The 22,036-nt window shown below is 35.2% G+C and overlaps 1 protein-coding gene across 6 annotated transcripts in view; it reads right to left on the bottom strand.

The window, feature by feature from the left end:
- Window positions 1-22,036, bottom strand: part of SMG7 (SMG7 nonsense mediated mRNA decay factor) — an 83,904-nt gene that overhangs the window by 30,817 nt on the left and 31,051 nt on the right. For all 6 annotated transcript variants that reach the window (XM_028121485.2, XM_028121488.2, XM_088016790.1 and 3 more), the window contains 3 exons: window positions 7,219-7,250; window positions 4,818-4,935; window positions 2,978-3,110 (listed from right to left, as the gene is read on the bottom strand). In XM_028121485.2, the coding sequence (XP_027977286.1) occupies window positions 2,978-3,110; window positions 4,818-4,935; window positions 7,219-7,250 (283 nt within the window). The remainder of the gene's footprint in view (window positions 1-2,977; window positions 3,111-4,817; window positions 4,936-7,218; window positions 7,251-22,036) is intronic.

Genomic DNA, 22,036 nt, shown 5'->3' with positions numbered 1-22,036 from the left:
AGCCCCTACTCCTCCGCCTACTTCAGCTGTGTTCATTCACAATTCCAGGTTCTACTGCATAGGGAGGGGAAGGAAAACAGATCTGAATCAGAATTAGACTGGAGTTTTAAACCTAGACTAGGTTTCAAAAACGGAAAGGCAACCAGAATGTTACGCAATCTTTCTAAGAAGTTATGATGGAAATCTGGAACTCGACAAAGCATAGCTGAAAGTAGTGATGGGGGAGGGAGGGACGATTATATGGTCAGGGTTATGAGTAATATTCCATTGTATATACATATGTACTTCTTTACCCATTCATCTGTCAATGGGCATCTGGCTCTGAGACTTCTCAACATACTGAGTCAAACTGTATACATAATTTTATATGCTTTTTCACCCAATACAATTTTTTCATCATCTTAAAAAATCTTCATAAATATCACTTATAATAGTTTCATAAATTTCCATTTTAGAGATATGCCATAATTTATTTAATCATTATGCTATTGTAAGATATCAAGTGTTATTTTCAAATTTTATGATTTAAATTATAATTTTACATATAAGTATTATTGTCCTTATTAAATACTCACTGATCTATGGACAAAGAAAAAAACTATATTACAAAAAAAACAACAACAAACCTGGTAACGTTAGGAAGCTCTAAATAAAATGAAAAAACAAAAGAAGAAACTGGAGATATTTGCCAAAAATAATAGAAAAGAATATCTTTCATGTATAAAGAGCTCAGAAAAATCACCATGGAAAAAATAGGGTCCAAACAATGAACAGGAAAGGAAATGTAAATAGATGATTTATATAAAATACAAGTATCTAATAAAATATGAATAACAGTTCAACACTAGTAACCCAGACTTTAAATTTTAAATGAAAAATTATTTTCCATTTATTAAATAGGAGTTATTCACTTATTCATTTACTTTTACTGAGAACACTTAACGCTAGCAAGCATGCATCAACACAGACACTTGCATGGTGGAAATACAATACTGCTGATGGAAATACAAAAATATAAATGATAATCTTTTGGTAAAACAATGTGTATCAACAGTTTTAAAATTTCATTCATCCAGTGAAGAACTGTCATCATGAAATAATCCAATATTAGAGAAAATGCTTTATATACAAAGATGTTTATCAAACTGTTTAACAATACAAGGGAAAATTTACATTATGTTTATAAAGCAGATATAAGACTGGATATGTACAACTATGTACAAAATTACTAAAACACCAGAAGGATATATACTAAAGTAGTAATTTATCCTGAATGGGAGAATTAATTAAAAAATATTTTATTTTTGTGTAATTTCCAAGTTTCTTGAAATTAGTATGCATTATTTTTATAATCAGAAAGCAAAAAGAGTATCTATTAACATAGCCATCTCTTCATTTAGACTGGATGTTCCCTTAAAGGAAAATGACTCTTTTCCCTCCATATCCTCAGTATCTGTATTGTACCTTACAAATAGTAGGTTTTCTTTAATTTTTTTTTTTAGATTTTTATTTATTCATTTGAGAAAGAAAGAGACAGGAGTACAAGCAAGGGGAGAGGCAGAGGAAGAAGGAGAAGCAGACTCCCTGCTACTGGGAGCCGGACATGGGGCTCGATCCCAGGACCTGGAGATCATGACCTGAGCTGAAGGCAGATGCTTAACCATCTGAGTCACCCAGGCACCCCAAAATAGTAGGCTTTTAAAAGCCACTTGTGGAATTAATTAATCTCTAACATCTGCTTTAAGGACTATTTAGTGGCATACCACAATCCCTCTCTCCAGAAGTATCGACTGCTACTGTTAGAAGTTGGCATCCATTTGAAAATGAATTTTGAGAATAAGAACCATACTTGAGTTCTTTCAATAATGAACTGTGAAGAATGTTTTAGTTTAAGTAAAACAAATAATTTCTATATGATGATGGCTGGCTATGGGACAACTTCCAACACAAAGTCTTTTCTTTTCCTTTGTTCAAAGAAATGATATAACCAAAATGGAGCCAAAATACAGGTAGCAATGATCAAGAAGCAACACAGAGAGAATGGCCAAACATTAATCCAAGATCTTCAAAACCTCATCTCATAAATTATACACATTTTGTTAATTATGAATGCTACTACAAATGGATAAGATGAAATTTTCTAAAAGATTCTGCTTAAAGAAAGTTCACTGTTCAAAAGATTTATTGTTTTGCTTTGTTTTTTTAAAAAAAGATTTTATTTACTTGAGTGAGAGAATGAGTGATGGGGAAGGGGAGAGAGAGTGAGAAGCAGACTTCCCACCGAGCAGGAAGAGCTATGTGGGGCTCAGTCCCAGGACCCCGAGATCATGACCTGAGCCAAAGGCAGACACTTAACTGACTGAGCCACCTAGGCACCCTGAAGATTTATTTATTCTTTTACCTTGCCTGACTTAGAAGCTATAGCAGGATGTAACCAAGAACAAGGTAAGTCTCTGAGGATAAATAATGGCTTATTATTAAAATGGAGAAAAATCTACTCCATTTCTTAAGTAGCTTAATAGCATTTAAAGCCCCAGATAAATTCTACTGAACACATAATACTATGAAAACTCACTTGATTATCACAAATTTTGACGATTTCTTGCCTGGTACAACACAGCTGTGACTTTCATAATGATTATACCCATATGCATAAATTCACATTTGTTCTAATACCATTTATAACTAACTACTTCCGCTGTTTCACTAAGACATGGTGTTTCTACTCATTACCTTTTTTCTACTCACACAATTATACCTCCAACCTTTAAGCCAAAACGTCAACCTTTTTCAGTTGAATCTTTATTGTTTGAAAGGTCTTACGGTAAACAATTTGGGATTCATGTGAGATTATAGGTGATCAACTCCTGGATGGCACACATAGTGGTAACAAAAAGCGTTTATATGAACAACAAGACATGTACAAAGAACATTCACAACTATTTCTAGAAGAATTGGTATACAATGCAGAACTCACCTGAGTATAGAAGCCACTAGCTGCCTCTAGGAACAGAGAAAGGTTTGCCTGAACTTCACTCCGATTCGGGTTTGCTCGATTCTTTGCCTGGCCTTGTAGTGTTGTGATCTGATTCTTAAAGGCATGATTCCAGCTGAAAACAAAATGTAATTCTATTTGGTATAGCAGTGACTCACTGGGCAGACACTGGTCCCCCTGAGAACAAGAAAGAACTGTTTGTTATAATTATAACTAGACAGTAAACCTGCATTAAAGTTATTCACTTATTTAAATAACTTTATGCTCCTCTTTGAGCAAGACTAGACATGCAGTAGAATCCAACTGACCTTAGTAAACACTTACCAAATGTTCAAATAATCAGACTGTGGCTTCAGTTATTAATCTTTTAGAGCTACTAGAGTTAGAGCCTATTTAGGAATCCCAGTACAAAAACAGAACTACAGTGGCAAGACCAAAGTAAAAGTAAGCTATTAATGAACCGCCATGTATTATGTGAAGAAATAATTCTTTTTGAAAATTCTTTTTAAAAATGTTAAGCCATATCTCTTATTTCCATAAAATCTATTTCCCACAGTACTCTGTTCTAATTCTATTTAATACTTTTATTTCTCTTGGGGTTAATATTTTCTTGAGAGCTTGAAATATAAGCTCATTTTTTGACATTTCAATTCTGGCTATTTAAAATAGGAAAAAATACAATGCTGAAATATGGCATACCAAAATCCTATTATAAAATGTCTTTCATTAATCAAGTTGTATAGAGACTCATTTTAAATTCAGTTACGGTGAAATACGGTCATTCCTTAACCTGTAAACCACAGAGGGAAGATGAACTAGGATGGAGGGGGGCTGTTACTGCCTTGATGAAAGGAAGCAAACACAGACAAAAGGTCGACAACCTACCTGGAAGTACTAATTCTTTATCAATGTCAACTGTGAGACTCAAGAGCACTGGGTGTTTTTAATGGTATATGAGGACAATCACTCCCTCAGCATTTTTGATGACATTTTATCCGTGATCTAGTATCATGGAAATGGATTTTAAGTGGCTGTGATTAAGCTCTTTTATTACTAGAACTCCTAAAAAATATAAAGTATCTAAGAAAGGTGTAAAAGATAGGAAAAACTAATTTTCACCACAACCTAGGGTAATAGCCATTACTAAATAGAATATTCTTAACTGATTTTTAATTTTCCATCAGCCTAATATCCCTGTTCCAATTTATAAGGCAAGGCCTTCCACAAAAGGCATTTATTTACTCACTTGGGAATCTGGTCATCTGTCATTTCACCTCTCATAGAAAGAACAAGTGGAATAGCCTAAATATACAAAATCTTTCTTTAGTCTTATTAAGGGGGAAAAAAAAGGAAATACCTACTTATTTTATAAAAGGAAGAACTTCCCTTACAATGCAAACATATTTTCCTTTGGGAGAAATTCATAGAATCACATTTACCAAAGAAGATTTATCTAAAGCTTACTATTGAACTTCTTTTTTTAGTCATGGCTTAAATGCAGGACTGAACACATACAGAGAATCCAAACACCATTTCTTAGTACTTGAAATATATATAGATTTGTTTTTATGATATGCCCTAAAGAGACCTTAAAAACATTCAACTCCAAGCATTTCTCCTCTTGCCACCCAAGACTATCTGAAGTAATACCAATGGTCAAATGTTTTGTTCAAAAAACCCACAGGTGTAAGGATTTTTTTTTTTCCACTGAAAGAGCTTACTATGAGATAGGCTAAGAAGAAATAACCAAATTGTTCTTTTCTATCCTAAAGTCTTGGTGATATCTTGATCTTACAGGGACATCCCAAATGATAATACTTACAGATCCTGTTCTACTTTCTTGTCTAAAGCGTATTCCAAATCAGTAACTAGCATTTTCTGGTACAGGTCCTGCAGAGCCTGCCTGGATGTCCAGACCTCAGCTGGACCCAGCTTAGAATCTGAGTAACAAAACAAAGACAAAACAGTAGATAGAAAAAACAGATAGTTAAAATCATTATACCACACCAATGACTCCTTCCGTGTCCATTTCCCAAAGCAAACACCCGCTTTAAGTAGATACCATAGATTGCTGCAGTAGTTTTATACTACTACATTTTCAAATGATTTTCACCTTTTGGCTAATGACTAAATCTGGTTTGAAATGTTTCTGCATTTGTCTTTTAGCTTTGAAATAACACCATAACATGAAATGACATGAATGGTGCACCCTTTGCTTTAGTTTGGACTTCTATGTATTCATGTCATAGGAAGTCCTATGCCTCAGAAGTCACCCCATTTAAAATGACAGACTGCCAAGATGGTCTGTTTACTCTCATAACTGTATCCCTTTGTCCAAAGCAGTTTTCTTTTTCTTTTGAATCATTCTCACAACTGTCCTTACAGAATCTTCATGTCTGCTCACAATCCTGCAGTTGTTTGCACATTCTGCTGTTATTCATACTCTCTATATGTCAACCCAATAAAGCCAAAAACAGTGTGGGTTATTTTAATGATTGGTAAATTGCTTGCCAAGAAATTCTGTGTGCAATCCACACTTGTCATTTAATGTAAATGACAATTCATAGCAGACATTGATTAAACTGCTCAAGAGGCCAAATGAGAGATTGGGTGAAAGATGAAAGGAAGTCAGGCTATGACTAAATGTAATACTCAATTGGCTATTACTGTCTGCCAGAGTCCTACAAGACACATTAGCTCCTCCGATTACTAGGTTTATGAGTGCAATAATTGATGGTGAGCTGCCTCAATAGAAGAACCGGATACCAGACTTTTCAATTAGGCTTCTGGTTACATTTAATATTTTGCTGCAGCACAATGGCATAGTTTTTACTCTTCTTTAAGTCTGCAAATAGAATCTCCTGGATATCTGAATTAATCCTCACAAGAGTTTGCTGGCTACAAAAAAACAGGGTGTAGTATCAGCTTCTTGGTCCCTTATTAGGTTTTTAATGACTAAACAGATTTATAGATTTATTCAATCTTGTTTTGATTCATCGATGGCAGGGAAAGGACTATAGAGGATCATTAACTCTGATCTATTAGACAGACTATCATTTAAATTACTTAATATCCTAGTTAATGTTCTTGGGCAGTCAAATGTTCCTTATAAAAGCCAAACTAAGCCTACTTACTGAGGGTATTCAATACTTAAAAAAAAGTAAAAGGTATAGCTAGCTTAATATTGCTCCACATATAACTTTTGTCACATAATGCATATTATGCCCAACAGGACAATACAAAAGCATAATACAGTAGCTTAGAGCTGACACTGATCTCCATAGTGTGGAAGATGGTAACAGTCACATTAATAATGGGAAGTACTGATATTACTTAACATGGTATTAAGTAAACCTGTTAAAAAGTGCTTTTAGCTTTTTCTTTTCCTTTAACAGAGGATAATGATACTACCCATAAATTCTTAAAACATTAGTATCAACATTTACATTAACATTAGACCGCAATGTTGAGAAAAAGACATCTAAAGACCCTATTTCTTCGTGATTATAAATTTTGGCCAGAATACTCGTTGTAATAGTTTAACTCTTCTTTAAGGATTTCACTTCAGAAATAAAGTTCTTAAAAATTAGAATGAAATCCATTTCTCTTTTTACATTTTAGGACAGCATATGCTGCTATAGAGAGCATACTGATCACTACAAATCATTGTCATATATTTCCCAATTTTGAAAAGCTGATCATCTGCTTCTTCTAGTGACTTCCAGTCATTCTTTCAAAAACACCTTGGTTCTTTTTTCAAAACAAAAAAGGTAAGGGAGAAAAGAAAGGTGGCAAGGCAGCTCACTCAATTTCAAGGACTTTTAGTAGGGTTTTCCTACAAATATTTTTTCTCAAGGTCTATTTACTCCTCAAATTTGGGGAATTATAAACGGGAAGACATGAACCTAAAACTAAGGTATTTTTGTTTATATGTATGTGAATTCTCTTTTCTATGTCTTAAATTGATGATAAATAGTCCATAACAATTAAATGATTATATGCATTAAATTAGGTAGTACTTAATTCAATGTAGCACAGACTATATAAAATTCCTGATCATCTAAGTAAGAATTCAAAGTTCAAAAAGAGTAATTATTAAAAGCAAATAGTAAGTTATCATTCCTTTTGGCAACTAGGATGGTCCAACAAGCAATAAAGATGAGACCCTTCCCTTAATTTAATGGTATAAAATAAGTGTGAAAAACAAATGAGCCAGCCAGTACCTGTCATGTCAGCCTTCAGGACTTCTGCCTGCCTAAAAAAAGGGAAAAAAGAACATCGATTAGAAACAAACTAGGCCTACTCGACATAAATAACACTGAAAGTTAAAAGTTAAGTGAAATCATATACTACATAAAGATGTATAGCACCTCCATATGTGAGGGTAGCACAAGGTCTTGGCAAACTGATGCCATTACTTAAAAGTATACAGGTTCACCATGAATTCTATGAGTAGAGCTCACATTCTTCCTGTTTTCCTCCAAAACTGATATTTAAGATAACATTAAATGACATTCATTAAACAAAAAATTTTCCCTCAATGCAGCCAGGAAATCCTATGTTTCTCAATTCACTAGCCACTGTAACTATCTCAAACCCCCACTCTCCTCAGATGTTGATTTCTGACTTCTTCATAAGGCTAGCCCCATATCTCAGCAAAAACAATGCCCAGCTGCCAAACCCTACATTCACACAACCCTCTTCTTTCTCCTGTGACAACACTGGAGGCACTGCATCTCTTATTTAAGACCAGTAATTCCACTTAGGTAGGTTCTTTCTGGACTTCCTTTATTAAGGACTTCTGCTCCTTTAATTATTCCCTCCCTCTTTCAGTAATTTTGAAAACTTCCCTCTCTAGTGGATCCTTCCTTTTCTTCAGTATCTTAAACATGCCCAAGTCTTTCACAGGTTTTTAAAAACCTTCTTTCTGTCCTAGATTATCCTCCTCTTGCTGCTGCTTCTTTTCTCTCTCTCAAATTCTTCAAGAAGTCCAAAACTGAACTCGTGACCCACTGCCATTCTGGGTTCTCTTTCTAGTGTTTTTACCTTCCCAAATGTATCACTGCTTTCTAGTTGTGAAAGGCAGATACCTGGAAGTCACCCATGACAACGTTCTCCCAAAACCCTGGTAATCTATCAACTCCAGATAAATCTACCAACTAAATATATCTTGAATCTGTTGATTTACCTTTACTTCTTCTTCAGCTCCTCTTACTCAAGTTCTGAACCATCTCTTCCCTGGACTAATGCAAAGCCACCAAAATTGTTTTCTCCATTTCACTCCTGCCCTATTTCATACTATTCTCTCTGCTGCTATCTGAGGGACCTTTTAAAAATACAAATCTGAGGGGTGCCAGGGTGGCTCAGTTGGTTAAGTGTTCATGATCTGAGGGTCATAGGATCAAGCCTCACCTTGCGCTCTGTGCTAGGTGTGAACCCTACTTCAGATTCTTGCTCTCCCTCTGCCCTTCCACCACCTCTAATAAAAAAATAAATAAAAATACGAATCTGATCTTACCAACTGCCCAATTAAAACACTTTAATGATTTCCCACTGCTCTTAGGGTAAAAACTATAATCTTTACTAAAGTGTCCTACAGGGTTCCCTGCACTCTAAAAACTAAGAGTCTACACTCTGCTTCTACCATTACTCTCTTCTCTCCTTGATCTCTGTGCTCCAGTTACTGGACTTCCAGTTTCTGCAATGTGCTTTGCTCCCTTCACACTCAGGCCTTTGTAAAGAAGAATCCCTTCCCTAGGAATATCTACCTCCGTCCCCTTTGGTTAATTACGATTCACCCTTTGTCTCAGTCAGAGACATTACTTTCTCAAGAAATCTCACTTGATAGATGAAGGATATTCCTATTTTATGTTCTCAAAGCACTCATTTTTTTCCTTCATAGTACATATCACAGACTTTAAGAATGCTCATCATCACAATCTATTAGCACATGCACCTAGCATACAGTAGATATCCAATAAATATCTTTTAAGTGAAGAAAGGAAAAAGGATACATCATGTTCATATACTCTAAAAAGTATATAAACTTATGAGATTTCCATCTTTTTTTTTTTTAGATTTTATGTATTTGAGAGAGAGAGAGAGCACAAGCAGGGGGAGGGCCGGAGGAAAAGCAGACTCCCTGCTGAGCAGGAAGCTGGACATGGGACTCGATCCCAGGACTCTGGGATCATGATCTGAGCCGAAGTCAGAAGCTTAACTAACTGAGTCACCAGGCACCCTGAGATTTCCACGTCTAAAAACAAAATATGACATAAAAGCTAGAGAATATTCAGAGATTCTAAAATTTTTACTGTAAATGTTATGTACTTAACATCAGCTGTGAATTTTAGTTTCATCAAAACATAAGGCAAACCTTTTCATTTTCTTAGCTTTTAAAAATATGTATTTTTTACTTTTTTTAAAGATTTTATTTATTTATTTGACAGAGAGAAAGAGACAGTGAGAGAGGGAACACAAGCAAGGGCAGTGGTAGAGGGAGAAGCAGGGTTCCCACTGAGCAAGGGAGCCCAATGTGGGGCTTGATCCCATGACCCTGGGATTATGACCTGAGCTGAAGGCATACGCTGAATGACTGAGCCACCCAGGCGTCCCTAAAAAATGTATTTTTTTAAATTAAGCTTTCAAACAACAGAATAACAGGGTGTTATGAGAACTACCAGTATAAATAAAAAATATAAATAAACAGCTATACTTTATCCTGTAACATCACTTCAAATCCCATTATTCAACATAACCTAGATTCACTGTTTACTTTGGGTGTTACACTTTTGCCATTAAAATAAACCAACAAACAAACAACTTTCACAGAGTTTGTTGGCTTATGTCTCTTAAGATCGTAAAATTTAAAAGTACCATATATCCTGCAGAAGATGTTACATACAAACCTAATATCAACCACAAATCAAAAACCAGTAATACCCAAAGAAGAAAAGGAATCCAAGTATACTAGAAAAAAGCCAGCAAACCATGAAAGACAGCAAGAGAAGGATCAGAGGAAAAAACTACAAAAACAACCATAAAATAAGCAACAAAATGGCAATATATATCTACCAGTAACTACTTTGAATGTAAATAAATTAAATATTCCCAACAAAAGACACACGGTAACAGAGTGAATAAAAAAAACAAGACCCATCTATTTGCTGCTTGTAAGAGAGACTCATTTCAGACCTGAAGACACCTGCAGATTGGAAGTGCAGGGATGGAGAAACATTTATCACACAGATGGATGCCAAAGAAAACCATGGTACCAATACTTGTATCAAACAAAACAAGGACTATAACAAGAGACAAAGAATGACACTATATAATAATAAAAGGGACAATCCAACAAGATGTAACAACTGTTAATTATTTATACACCCAACATGGGATTACCCCCATACATAAAACAGTTAATAGCAAACATAAAGCAATTAATAGTAATACAATAATAGTAGGGGACTTTAACACTTACATCAAGAGACAAATCATTCAACCAAAAAATCAACAAAGAAAGAGTGTTCTGAATGACCCACTGGACCAGATGGATTTAACAGATACATTCAGAACATTTCACCCTAAAATAGCAGAATACACATTATTTTCAAGTGCACATGGAACATGCTCCAAAACAGATCACATATTAGGCCATAAAACAAGTCTCAACAAATTCAAAAAGATCGAAGTCATACCATGCATCTTTCTGACCACAACGCTATGAAACTAGAAAACAACCACAAGAAAAAATCTGGAAGAGCACAAATACATGGAGGTTAAATAACATGCTACTAAACGATGAATGGGTCAATCAAGAAATCAAAGAAGAAATTTAAAAATTACCTGGAAACAAATGAAAATGAAAATACAATGGTCCCAAATCTTTGGGATACAGCAAAAGCAGTCCTAAGAGGGAAGTTTATAGTAATACAGGACTACTTCAAGAACAAGAAAAATCTCAAACAAACAACCTAACCTTACACTTACAGGATCCAGCAAAAGAACAAAACTCAAAACCAGCAGAAGGAAGGAAGTAATAAAGATTAAAGCAGAAGTGAATACATATAGAAACTAAAAGAAAATAACAGAACAGACCAACAAAACCAGGAGCTGGTTCTGTGAAAAGATCAACAAAATTGATAAACCTCTAGCTAGACTCATCAAAAAAGGAGAGAGAGAGAGGGCTCATATAAACAAAATCACTAAGGAAAAGAGAGAAATAACACCACAGAAATACAATTGTAAGATATTATGAAAAATTATATGCCAATAAATTGGACAACCTAGAAGTAATGGTTAAATTCCTGGAAACATATCACCTACCAAAACTGAAGCGGGAAGAAACAGAAAATTTGAACAGACCGAGATTACTAGCAAAAAAACTGAATCAATAATAAAAAAAAAAAAACCCAACAAACAAAAGTCCAGGACCAGACAGCAGCTTCACAGGGGAATTCTACCAAACATTTGAAGAGTTAATACCTATTCTTCTCAAACTATTCCAAGGAAAACTTCCCAAATTTGTTCTATTTGAAACCTCCAAATTCATTCATTCTATTCATTCCTGTCAAAACCAGATAAAGACACACAAAAAAGAGAACTACAGGCCAATATCTTTGATGAATATAGATGCAACAATCCTCAACAAAATACTAGTGAAACCAAATCCAACAATACATTAAAAAAATCATTCATCACAATCAAGTGGGATTTATTCTTGGGATGCAAGGGTGGTTCAATATTCACAAATCAATTAATATGATACATCACATCAATAAGAAAAAGGATAAATACCATATGATCATTTCAACAAATGCAGAAAAAGCATTTGACCAAGTACAACATCCATTCATGATAAAAACACTCAACAAAGTAGGTTGAGAGGGAACATACCTCAACATAATAAAGGCCATATAGTAAAAACCCACAGTGAACAACATATTCAATGGGAAAACAAAAGAGAGCCTTTCCCCTAAGGTCAGGAACAAGACAAGGACGTCCACTCTCACCACGTTTATTCAATATAGGACTGGAAGTCCTAGCCACAGCAATCAAACAACAAAAAGAAATAAAAGGCATCCACACTGGTAAGGAAGAAGTAAAACTCTCATTGTTTGCAGATGACATAATACTATATATAGAAAACCCTAAAGACTCCACCAAAAAACTACTAGAACTGATGAATGAATTCATTAAAGTCTCAGGATATAAAGTCAATATATGGAAATGTTTTATTTCTGTGCACTAATAATGAAGCAGAAAAAAAAAGAGAAATTAAGAAAACAACCCCATTTACAACTGCACCAAAAATAATAAAATACCTACAAATAAACTTAACCAAAGAGGTGAAAAACCTGTACTCTGAAAACTATCAAACACGAATGAAAGAAATTGAAGATGACACAAAGAAATGTAAAGACATTCCATGTTCATGGATTGGAAGAAGAAATATTGTTAAAATGTTTGTACTACCCAAAGCAATTTACAAATTTAATGCAATCCCTATCAAAATACCAACAGTATTTTTCATAGAACTAGAACAATCCTAAAATTGGTATGGAACCACAAAAGACCCCAAATAGCCAAAGCAATCTTGAAAAAGAAAAACAAAACTGGAGGTATCAAAATTACAGATTTCAAGATATACTACAAAGCTGCAGTAATCAAACAGCATGGTACTGGCACAAAAACAGACACATATCAATAGAAAAGAACAGAAAACCCAGAAATAAACCCACAATTATATGGTCAATTAATCTTCAACAAAGAAGGAAAGAATATACAACAGGAAAAAAAGAGTCTCTCTTCAACAGTGTTGGGAGCTGGACCACTTCCTAACACCACACACAAAAATGAATTCAAAACAAAGACCTAAATGTGAGACCTAAAACAATAAAAATCCTAGAAGATGGCACAGGCAGTAATTTCTCTGACATCGGCCACAGCAACAGTTTTCTAGATATAGCTCCTGAAGTGAGGGAAATAAAAGCAAAAATAAACTATTGGTACTATATCAAAATAAAAACCTTCTGCACAGCGAAGGAAATGATCAACAAAACTAAAAGACAACCTCCTGAATGGAAGAAGGTATTTGCAAATATCATATCTAACAGACGGTTAGTATCCAAAATATATAGAGAACTTATACAACACCCAAAAAACAAATCATCCAATTAAAAAATGGGTAGAAGACATGAACAGACATTTCTTCAAAGAAGACATATACATGGCCATCAGACACATGAAAAAATGCTCAATATCACTCCTCATTAGGGAAATGCAAATCAAAACCACAATGAGATATTACCTCACATGTTTCAGAATGGCTAAAATAAAAAACACAAGAAATAACAAGTGATGGCAACAATGTGGAGAAAAAGGAACCCTCTTGCACTGTTGGTGGTAATGCAAACTGGTGCAGTCACTGTAGAAAACAATATGGAGGTTCCTCAAAAAGTTAAAAATAAAAGAACTACCCTATGATCCAGTAACTGCACTGGGTGTTTATCCAAAAAATACAAAAACGCTAATTCAAAGGGATATATGTACCCTCTGTATATTACAACATTATTTATGAAAGCCAAATTATGGAGGCAGTCCAGGTGTCCTTTGATAGATGAATGGAGAGAGAAGATGTGGCATAATATAATATATAAAGGAATATTATTCAGCCATAAAAAAGAATGAAATCTTACCATTTGCAACAACATGGATGGAGCTAGAGTGTATAATGCTAAGCAAAATAAGTGAGTCATAGAAAGACAAATACCGTATGATTTCACTCACATGTGGAATTTGAGAAACAAAGCAAATGAGCAAAGAAAAAAAAAGAGGAAGACAAACTAAGAAACAGACTGTTAACTATAGAGAACTGATGGTCACCAGAGGGGAGGTGGGTGGGGGGATGGGTGAAATAGGTGATAGGGGTTAAGAATACACTTATGATGAGCACTGAGTAATGTATAGAGGTGTTGAATCACTATATTGTATACCTGAAATGAATGTTAACAATCTATGTTAACTATACCGGACTTAAAATAAAAACTTAAAAAAAAAGAAGAATGCCATGTATCAGATCCTATCCATGTCAAAACAACACACCCCTCCAAAAAAAAAAATCCTGCTGGAGCATTATTTATGAACCTTATACTGAGAAAGCCAGTGCTAATTATGCATCTTTACTAGACTCAACTCCCTGAGCTGCAAAGTTACAAAGAATATATTTTACTATGCTCCCACATATTAGTTAAAAAATTCATACAAGTATATACAAGATATCTTATACTTAGAATCATGTTTCTAAAGGTTGTTTTCTCATTCCAAGCAAGATTTGGTTATAAAAATGAACAAATATCATTTCAGTATGCTAACATCAGCCTAATGAGGATACCAACTTCCTGTCAAAGATTTTATTGAGCATATAATAGGAACCATTTACAAATAATCTGCTTCCCCTACAGGCTGTCAGTAAGAGAAGATAATGTATGTCTAATAATGTCTCATGTAAGTCTAGCAAATTCTGCAGCAGGCTTCCACTGATAAACAAAGATCAAAATTTTACTTTATATTTTTACATACCATAATCTAAGAATTTTTAGAAAAACTAAAACTTCAAGCACTAACAAAAGTGCAAAAATGTCATAAAATCTATCTGACATATATGTTAAAGCATTCTGAAATTCGAGGAGTTTTGATTCCTCAGTATGACAAGAGTAGAGGTGCTCATTCTCTGCACTGTTCATTCTCTCCTAGATTCTGAGAGAGACACATTCATGATGAAAATAATCTTGCTAAATTGAACTGATGAAAAGATAACTAAATGGAAAACATAACAACCTGAGGATATCTATCTAGTATTATTCCTCTTCTATAAACAAGGAAATTGAAGCTCTGAAATGTAAAGTAATTTGTCCACAGTCACAAAGCAATTAGGTACAATTAAGTACAAACTTAGTTCTTTCTGACTCCAAAGTCCAGTCATTTCTACTTCTTTCAAATTAGAATAAAAAAAAAATTGTGACTTAAAAAGCTAACACAGATTCTGTCAACTAAACACTAACATTTAAGTCACCTAGCCTAAATTAAAAGATTTGCTCAAATAGAAAATAAATTCTACCTGAGATTTTTATCAAAAAGACCACAAAAAGTAAAATTCATATTCTAGTACAGTGGTCAGCCTATGGGTGAAATTCCTTCCTTCACTCTGAATCTATGTTCATAAATAAATTTTACTGTAACACAGTCAAGCCCCTTCATTTATATACTGTCTATGGCTGCTTTCTGCTACAAGGGCAGAGCTGAGTAGTTGAGACAACGACCACATGGCCCACCAAGCCTCAAATATTTATTATCTGGTCCTTTACAGCAAACTTTGCCTCTCCTGCTCTAGGAGTACTTGGTCAAAAAATGAGAAGGTAAGTAGCCATAAGTTCCCTAACCAAACAGTTTTCCCATATGGGAACCATCAATAATAGTTTCCTCAGAGTAAAGATCTATTTTTATTAATGTAGTAATCTTACCATAAAAAGAACTATATTAAAAAAATACAGTGTCATGTAACAAACAGTGAAATTAACTATGTGTAAGCCATGCTGTTTTTTTGATGGACTTAATCTATAAATGGTTTAAAAGCCTGTTAGGGTTATATACTATTATCTACTAATGTTTCCTTTTTCCTGTGTACCAAAAATACCCATTTAGACAGGTGAGAGGGTTAAACTGAGAATTATCATCTCACAAGAAGACGAATCCCTAACCCCCACTACACAATTTCCTTTTGCTTTTCGTCTTTTTTTGGGGGGGCGGGCAGAGGGAGAGAGAGAATCTTAAGTAGGCTCCAAGTCCAACACGCAGAGCCTGACACGGTTCAATCCCACGACCCTGAGATCATGACCTGAGCTGAAGTCAAGAGTAGGACGCTTAACTGACTGAGCCACCCAGGTGCTCCACAATTTTCTTTCTTTTAATAGTGTATAATATACAGGAAACCAAATCAATAGATACGTGATCTTACAGCAACTGCTTTCATAAATATTAGTGCATAATTGGCTGATTATTTCATAAAGAAAAACTACTACACCTCAACTGACCTATTGTTTTGTTAAAGACCAATAATGTTAAAGTTTAATCTTATAGTTTATAGCCAATACTTATATAAAGAGAGAGTTTTTAAATGTTTTCTCTTGGTAGAAGATTTTGGCAACATGAGTTCCTTTTTATTCTTACTTTAAGCTGAAGGAATTAATGAAAACAATGAATGAACCAAGAATTCAAAAATGAAAAAGCATCATGCCTTCAATAATAAAATAGCACTATTAAATAGTTACAAAATATAAGCTTTCAGAATATTAAACACATTGTGTCACTTTTTTAAAAAGAGAAATTGAGCACTTCTATCAAGCAATAAAAAAGAAAAAGTCATTAAAAGGCTGAATAAAATCTGAAACATTCAGTGATAAACAATGCATTGAAAGCTAACAACCTGAAACAATATTCTTGGAGACAACATGATCATCAAAATCTATAAATATATCCAATGTATTCTAATGTACTAGGTACTGAATAGCCAATACTATATACAGTACTTACTACTGTCAGACACTGTTCTAAGGGCTTTATAGAAATTATTTAATCCCTCTTATGAACTATTATTACCCCCACTTTATAGACAAAGAAACCAATGGAAATAGAGGTTAAGTAACACATCCTAGGTCATCAAGTTAGTAAGTAGTAAAGGTAGCATTTGAGCTCTTCAAATCAATTCGGTTCCAGAGCCTAACTCCTAACCATAACATCATAGTTCCTCTTATACAAGACAGCAAGAAAAAAAAAATCTGGAATGTTTGATAGTAATAACCCACAGAACTAGGGCTTTCAATATTTAAATATTTTGCAATAATTTTTTATAATGTCATTAGAGAAAAAATACTAAAATTAATGTTTATCTTCTTTAACAATTACCTTTATTATAAACAGCACTTAAATAACAATGCAAGGTAACATACATAATCTTTCTTAAGAACACACATTAAGGGGCGCCTGGGTGGCTCAGTCATTAAGCGTCTGCCTTCGGCTGAGGTCATAGTCCCAGGGTCCTGGGATCGAGCCCCGCATCGGGCTCCCTGCTCCACGGGAGGCCTGCTTCTCCCTCTCCCACTCCCCCTGCTTGTGTTCCCTCTCTCGCTGTGTCGCTCTCTGTCAAATAAATAAATTAAAAAAAAAAAAAGAACACACATTAAGATTTGTGGTTTAAAATATAAGATATCTCCAAGGGTCCCGGGTGGCTCAGTCAGTTAAGCATCTGACTCTTCATTTCAGCTCAGGTCATGATCTCAGGGTCCTAGGATCAAGCCCCCGCAGGGAGTCTGCTAGAGATTCTCTCTCCCCTCTCTCTCTCTCTCTAAAATGAATAAATCTTTAAAAAATTAAATAAATAAAATAAAAGGTATCTCCAAAACAGGGGCAGACACAATGGAAGATTCCTTCTACCTGAACTTCCAAGCCTGTTTCTTCTATGAGCAGAACACAGGATAATAAGCCAACATCTTCTAAACTCAGAGTTGCTAAAGAAAGGTGAGTCATGAATCAGCCTCTTCTGTTTCGGGAGGTGAAGTTAGAAATTTTTTTTTTTTTGGAAATTTAAATAAAAGCCATAGCAGGTTTTATGTCAAGTTAATTTGTTTACCCATTTTCGTAGAGTACTAAGGAGTACTTGGGATAATAAAAGTATTCATCAATTATAATCATAAATATAATAACCTAATCATAATTATTTCTGCAAAACAGTAGGCCAGATACTGTAAGGTGACTGTGAGCCTACACATGCATGCACAGAAATACACAATCTATAGATCTCTAAGACATCACCAAGTCTCATGGTATTAATAAAAAATCAATCAATCAATCAATCATATAGCTCTACTGTTGAATTTCACATAGAAAAGAACACTTAGAGAAGATGCTGCTCCTGAAGGAGCTCTTCTCAGTAAGAGATAACAAAAACACTAATATGCTTTCTCTCTATGGCACTTTACAGTTGGTCATGAATTTTCAAGTCTCCTAACATTAACCAATGCTCTATATTACAACATTTATTCTACAGTTTCTATTATTTGAAAATGTGTATCTAGTTTTACTAAGGGATAGCCCTGGTCTGGAAATAGCAAAGTTAAGAAGGAATTCTTCTACCAGGCAGAAACAGTGGCACAACAATAAAAGCTAAGCTAAGTCAGTGAAGGAGGGAGACTGGAACATAAAATATTAGGTAAAAAGCCACAGGAGATGAGCCGAGAACCAAGGCAGACGGCAGATTGTGAGAGCCTGCATGACACATTAAAGAGCTCAGATTCTATCTTTTAAGTAATACGAAACCAGTGCTGAGTTTTAAGCAGTAGCACAGCATTGTCAGAATTTCATTTTTAAAAGATTACAACAACATGCATGAAAAATGAATTTTAAAAGGGCAAGACTGGAAGGGAGGAAGTGACAATACAGATGGAGAGAAAAACCTAGATTCAAGAAATACCTGGAAGTAAAATCAGCAGAAGAAAAGCTAAAGCACAGAAAACAGTCCAAATCATTCCCAGTTTGTTAGCTTGGATAGCTGGGTATATGAGAAAATACAGGGTAGAAGCAGGAACTTAGCAGTAAGTGTCAAGCAGAGGAGCCATCAAGACTAGGGATACAGTTCTGGAATGACCAGAACATCGATGATAGTTAAAAACATAAGAGAAAATGTCATTGCCCAAATGGCAGAAGGGAGAAACTAGCTTTCAATGATCATTTTTTTCTGAGTATAGGTGACACACAATGTTAGTTTCAGGTGTACAACACAGTGATTCAACAACTCTATTTGTTATGCTATGCTCACTACAAGTGTACCTACTATCTGTCATTATATAACACTGTTGCAATACCACTGACCAGATTCCCTATGCTGTACCTTTTATTCCTGTGACTTAGTCATTCCATTACTGGAAGCCTGTATCTCTCTCTCCCCTTCACCCATTTTGCCTGTTCCCCCATCCCCTTTTCTTCTGGCAACCATCTATTTATAGGTCTGATTCTGCTTTTTGTTTATTCATTTTTTTTTTTTGGATTCCACATGTAAGTGAAATCACATGGTTCCTGGTTCCTCAAAAACTGAAAATAGAAATACTACATAATCCAATTCCTACTGAGTATGTACCCAAAGAAAATTAAAACACTAATTCAAAAAGATATATGTAACCTATGTTTATTGCATCATTATTTACAATAGCCAAGATATGGAAGCAACCCAAGTGTCCATCCATAGATGAATGGATAAAGAAAATGTGGCATGTATTTACAATGGAATATCATGCAGCCATAAAAGGGGATGAGATCTTACTGTCTGCAACAACATGGATTGACCTAGAGATATCATGCTAAGTGAAGTGAAGTCAGAGAGAGAAAGACCTATGCTCATTTTTTAAGGGGCAGATAACTACAAGGACTGGAAAGTGGCTTGGATTTGATGAAATAAGGGTAAACGATAGCCCTGCCAGAAAAGAGACAATGTCAAATTGCAGGGGAGTAGGGAACAAATAAGAAAGAGAAGTTCACGGACACCTGGGTGGCTCAGATGTTTAAGGGTCCCACTCTTGATCTTGGCTCAGGTCATGATCTCAGGGTCATGAGATTGAGCCCAAGTCAGGCTCCACGCTGAGTGTGGAGTCTGCTTAAGATGCTCTCTCTCCCTCTGCCCCTCGTCCTGCTCGCACGGGCTCTCTCTCCCTTTCTCAAAAAAAAAAAAAGAGAAAACCTTAGGCCAATTAAAATGTTAGGCAGTGAGGAAAAAGGGAAGAGGGCAATGATAAAGAGAAGTTTCCTTTTTATAATGGTAGAGACTTAAACATGTTTAAAATGAAGAAATGAAGCTACTAGGAGAATGGAATAGGTTGAAGACTTAAAATGAGAACAAAACTGACAGAGCATGGTTCTGGAAGATATGGAAGGAAATGAGAATGTGATTAGTAAGACAGGACTGCCTTTGAAAAAGAGGCAGGATGAAATTGGGGGGAGGTAAGGTTAGATGGAAATGTGCTGGAAGAATCTGGGAATAGTGTGGGGTGAAGAGATATCAAGAGAATTCACAGCTACACTCACTGCATTACCTTCAGAGATAAAGTAGGAGATCAGATATGAACGTAGGAGGTAGATAAACTGAAGAGAATGGTGAATATCAGAGATAATTACAAAATGAATAGGAAAGGGAGCCAAAGACAAAGAAAATAACTGAGAAAAAGTTATGCAAGCCATATAGATTAGACACAATGGAAAAATTAATATGAAAATATAGCTAGCCTTAATGACGGCAGGTCCTACTTACTTTTACGGAACTCAAGATAAAGTGGAAGATACAAAGACATACAGATGATTTCAATACGTTATGGCTGAGTACAAGGATAAAGATACATGCTCACAGTTCAACTAGAGAAAGAGAAGAGCCCATGGGAATGAGGGAGAAGATAGTGTTCAGGGTTGTATCCCTAACACCTAAAATAATGCTTGGTATATGGTAGCTGTTCACTAAAATTTTGTTGAATTAATGAATGGTAAAATGTACATCATACAAGAGGCAATTTCTGCAATGAAAAGTGATACAGAATAAAAAAGGTCTGAATGTGGGTTTCCTATATATTAGTAGTGGTATGCTGGCACTTCTTTCCAAAAAACTTCAATTTCCTCATCTGTAAAACAGGGAAACAAACTCCCTTTCAGAGTTGCTATGAGAAATAAACAGACAACCAGTAAGTTACATAAAAGAACCTAAGTGAAAACTCCAAGAGGGAAGGCTGTAATCCAATTATAAAACCAACACTTTTGTGACCACCAAACTACTTTTGCTAATCTGGTTCCTGACACAGGATCCTTTCTGAAGCAGAACACGAGGTTGAAGAAGACAACATTCCAAGATGGGGGTCAAAAATCCTGTCATCTACTACCATATAATGCTAAAGGACAATAGAAAGAGAAACTGTTTACACGTCATGATGACCAAGTTCTTAGTATGTACAGAAAATGAAACCAGAGGTAGATACGTCAAAGTTGCAAAACAGTTTCTTTTTTGCTTTTCTCCAAACAGTAGTTTTGATTACATAACTTAAACACATTTTAAATATTGGACCTGATAACAGATCAGGCAAATTATAAAATACAGACACGTTATGATAATTAATTATAGACTCTAAACTCCTCTGTTAAGAAATAACTAAGAGCCTAATGAAAATAGTTTGATCAGTTAGTATTTGCTAGGTCCTGTTTACATGCTTTCATATTTTATTAAATCTTTAATTCACACAACAAATCTATCAGGTAAGTAGTAAGTGTATCCCCATTTTGCTGCAAGGAAATAGGGGCACAGAGTTGCTAAATAACTTGCCCAAAATCACACAACTAGGAGGTGGCAGAGCTTAGGTTCCACCTATAGTCTGGTTCCAGAGATCTTAAGCACTGTACAGTAAAACAAATCTTCTGGAATGGCCTGGCTATAGGTGTCACTGTCATGGTATCAACTTCTAGGGGCAACTATCACTTCTCATTTAAAAGCCACATCTCTGATGAACAAACAATGAATCATGGAACACTGCACCAAAAACTAATGATGTAATATATGGTGATTAACATAACAATAAAAAAATTAAAAAAAAAAAGCCACATCTCTGAGATCAGACGCCCTCACCCATTCTGTCATTATAACTGTTATTACAAACTGCTGTGACAACAGTTTCTAACTCACCATGTGGTTAGAGAGGGTTTCTTTTTTTTTTTTTTTAAAGATTTTATTTATTTATTTGAGAGAGAGAGAGAGAATGAGAGATAGAGAGCATGAGAGGGAAGAGGGTCAGAGGGAGAAGCAGACTCCCTGCTGAGCAGGGAGCCCGATGTGGGACTCGATCCCAGGACTCCAGGATCATGACCTGAGCCGAAGGCAGTCGCTTAACCAACTGAGCCACCCAGGCGCCCTAGAGAGGGTTTCTCTGGCATGCAATCATATACCTATTTCTATAGGCATCT

This window comes from Eumetopias jubatus, unplaced genomic scaffold (assembly GCF_037043125.1).
Source record: "Eumetopias jubatus isolate StellerSeaLion01/CBP00866 unplaced genomic scaffold, mEumJub1_p1.0 scaffold_12, whole genome shotgun sequence".
NCBI classification, from domain to species: domain Eukaryota; kingdom Metazoa; phylum Chordata; class Mammalia; order Carnivora; family Otariidae; genus Eumetopias; species Eumetopias jubatus.
Note: the sequence above shows the minus strand (reverse complement) of the source record. Positions and strands in the feature narration are given on the sequence as shown.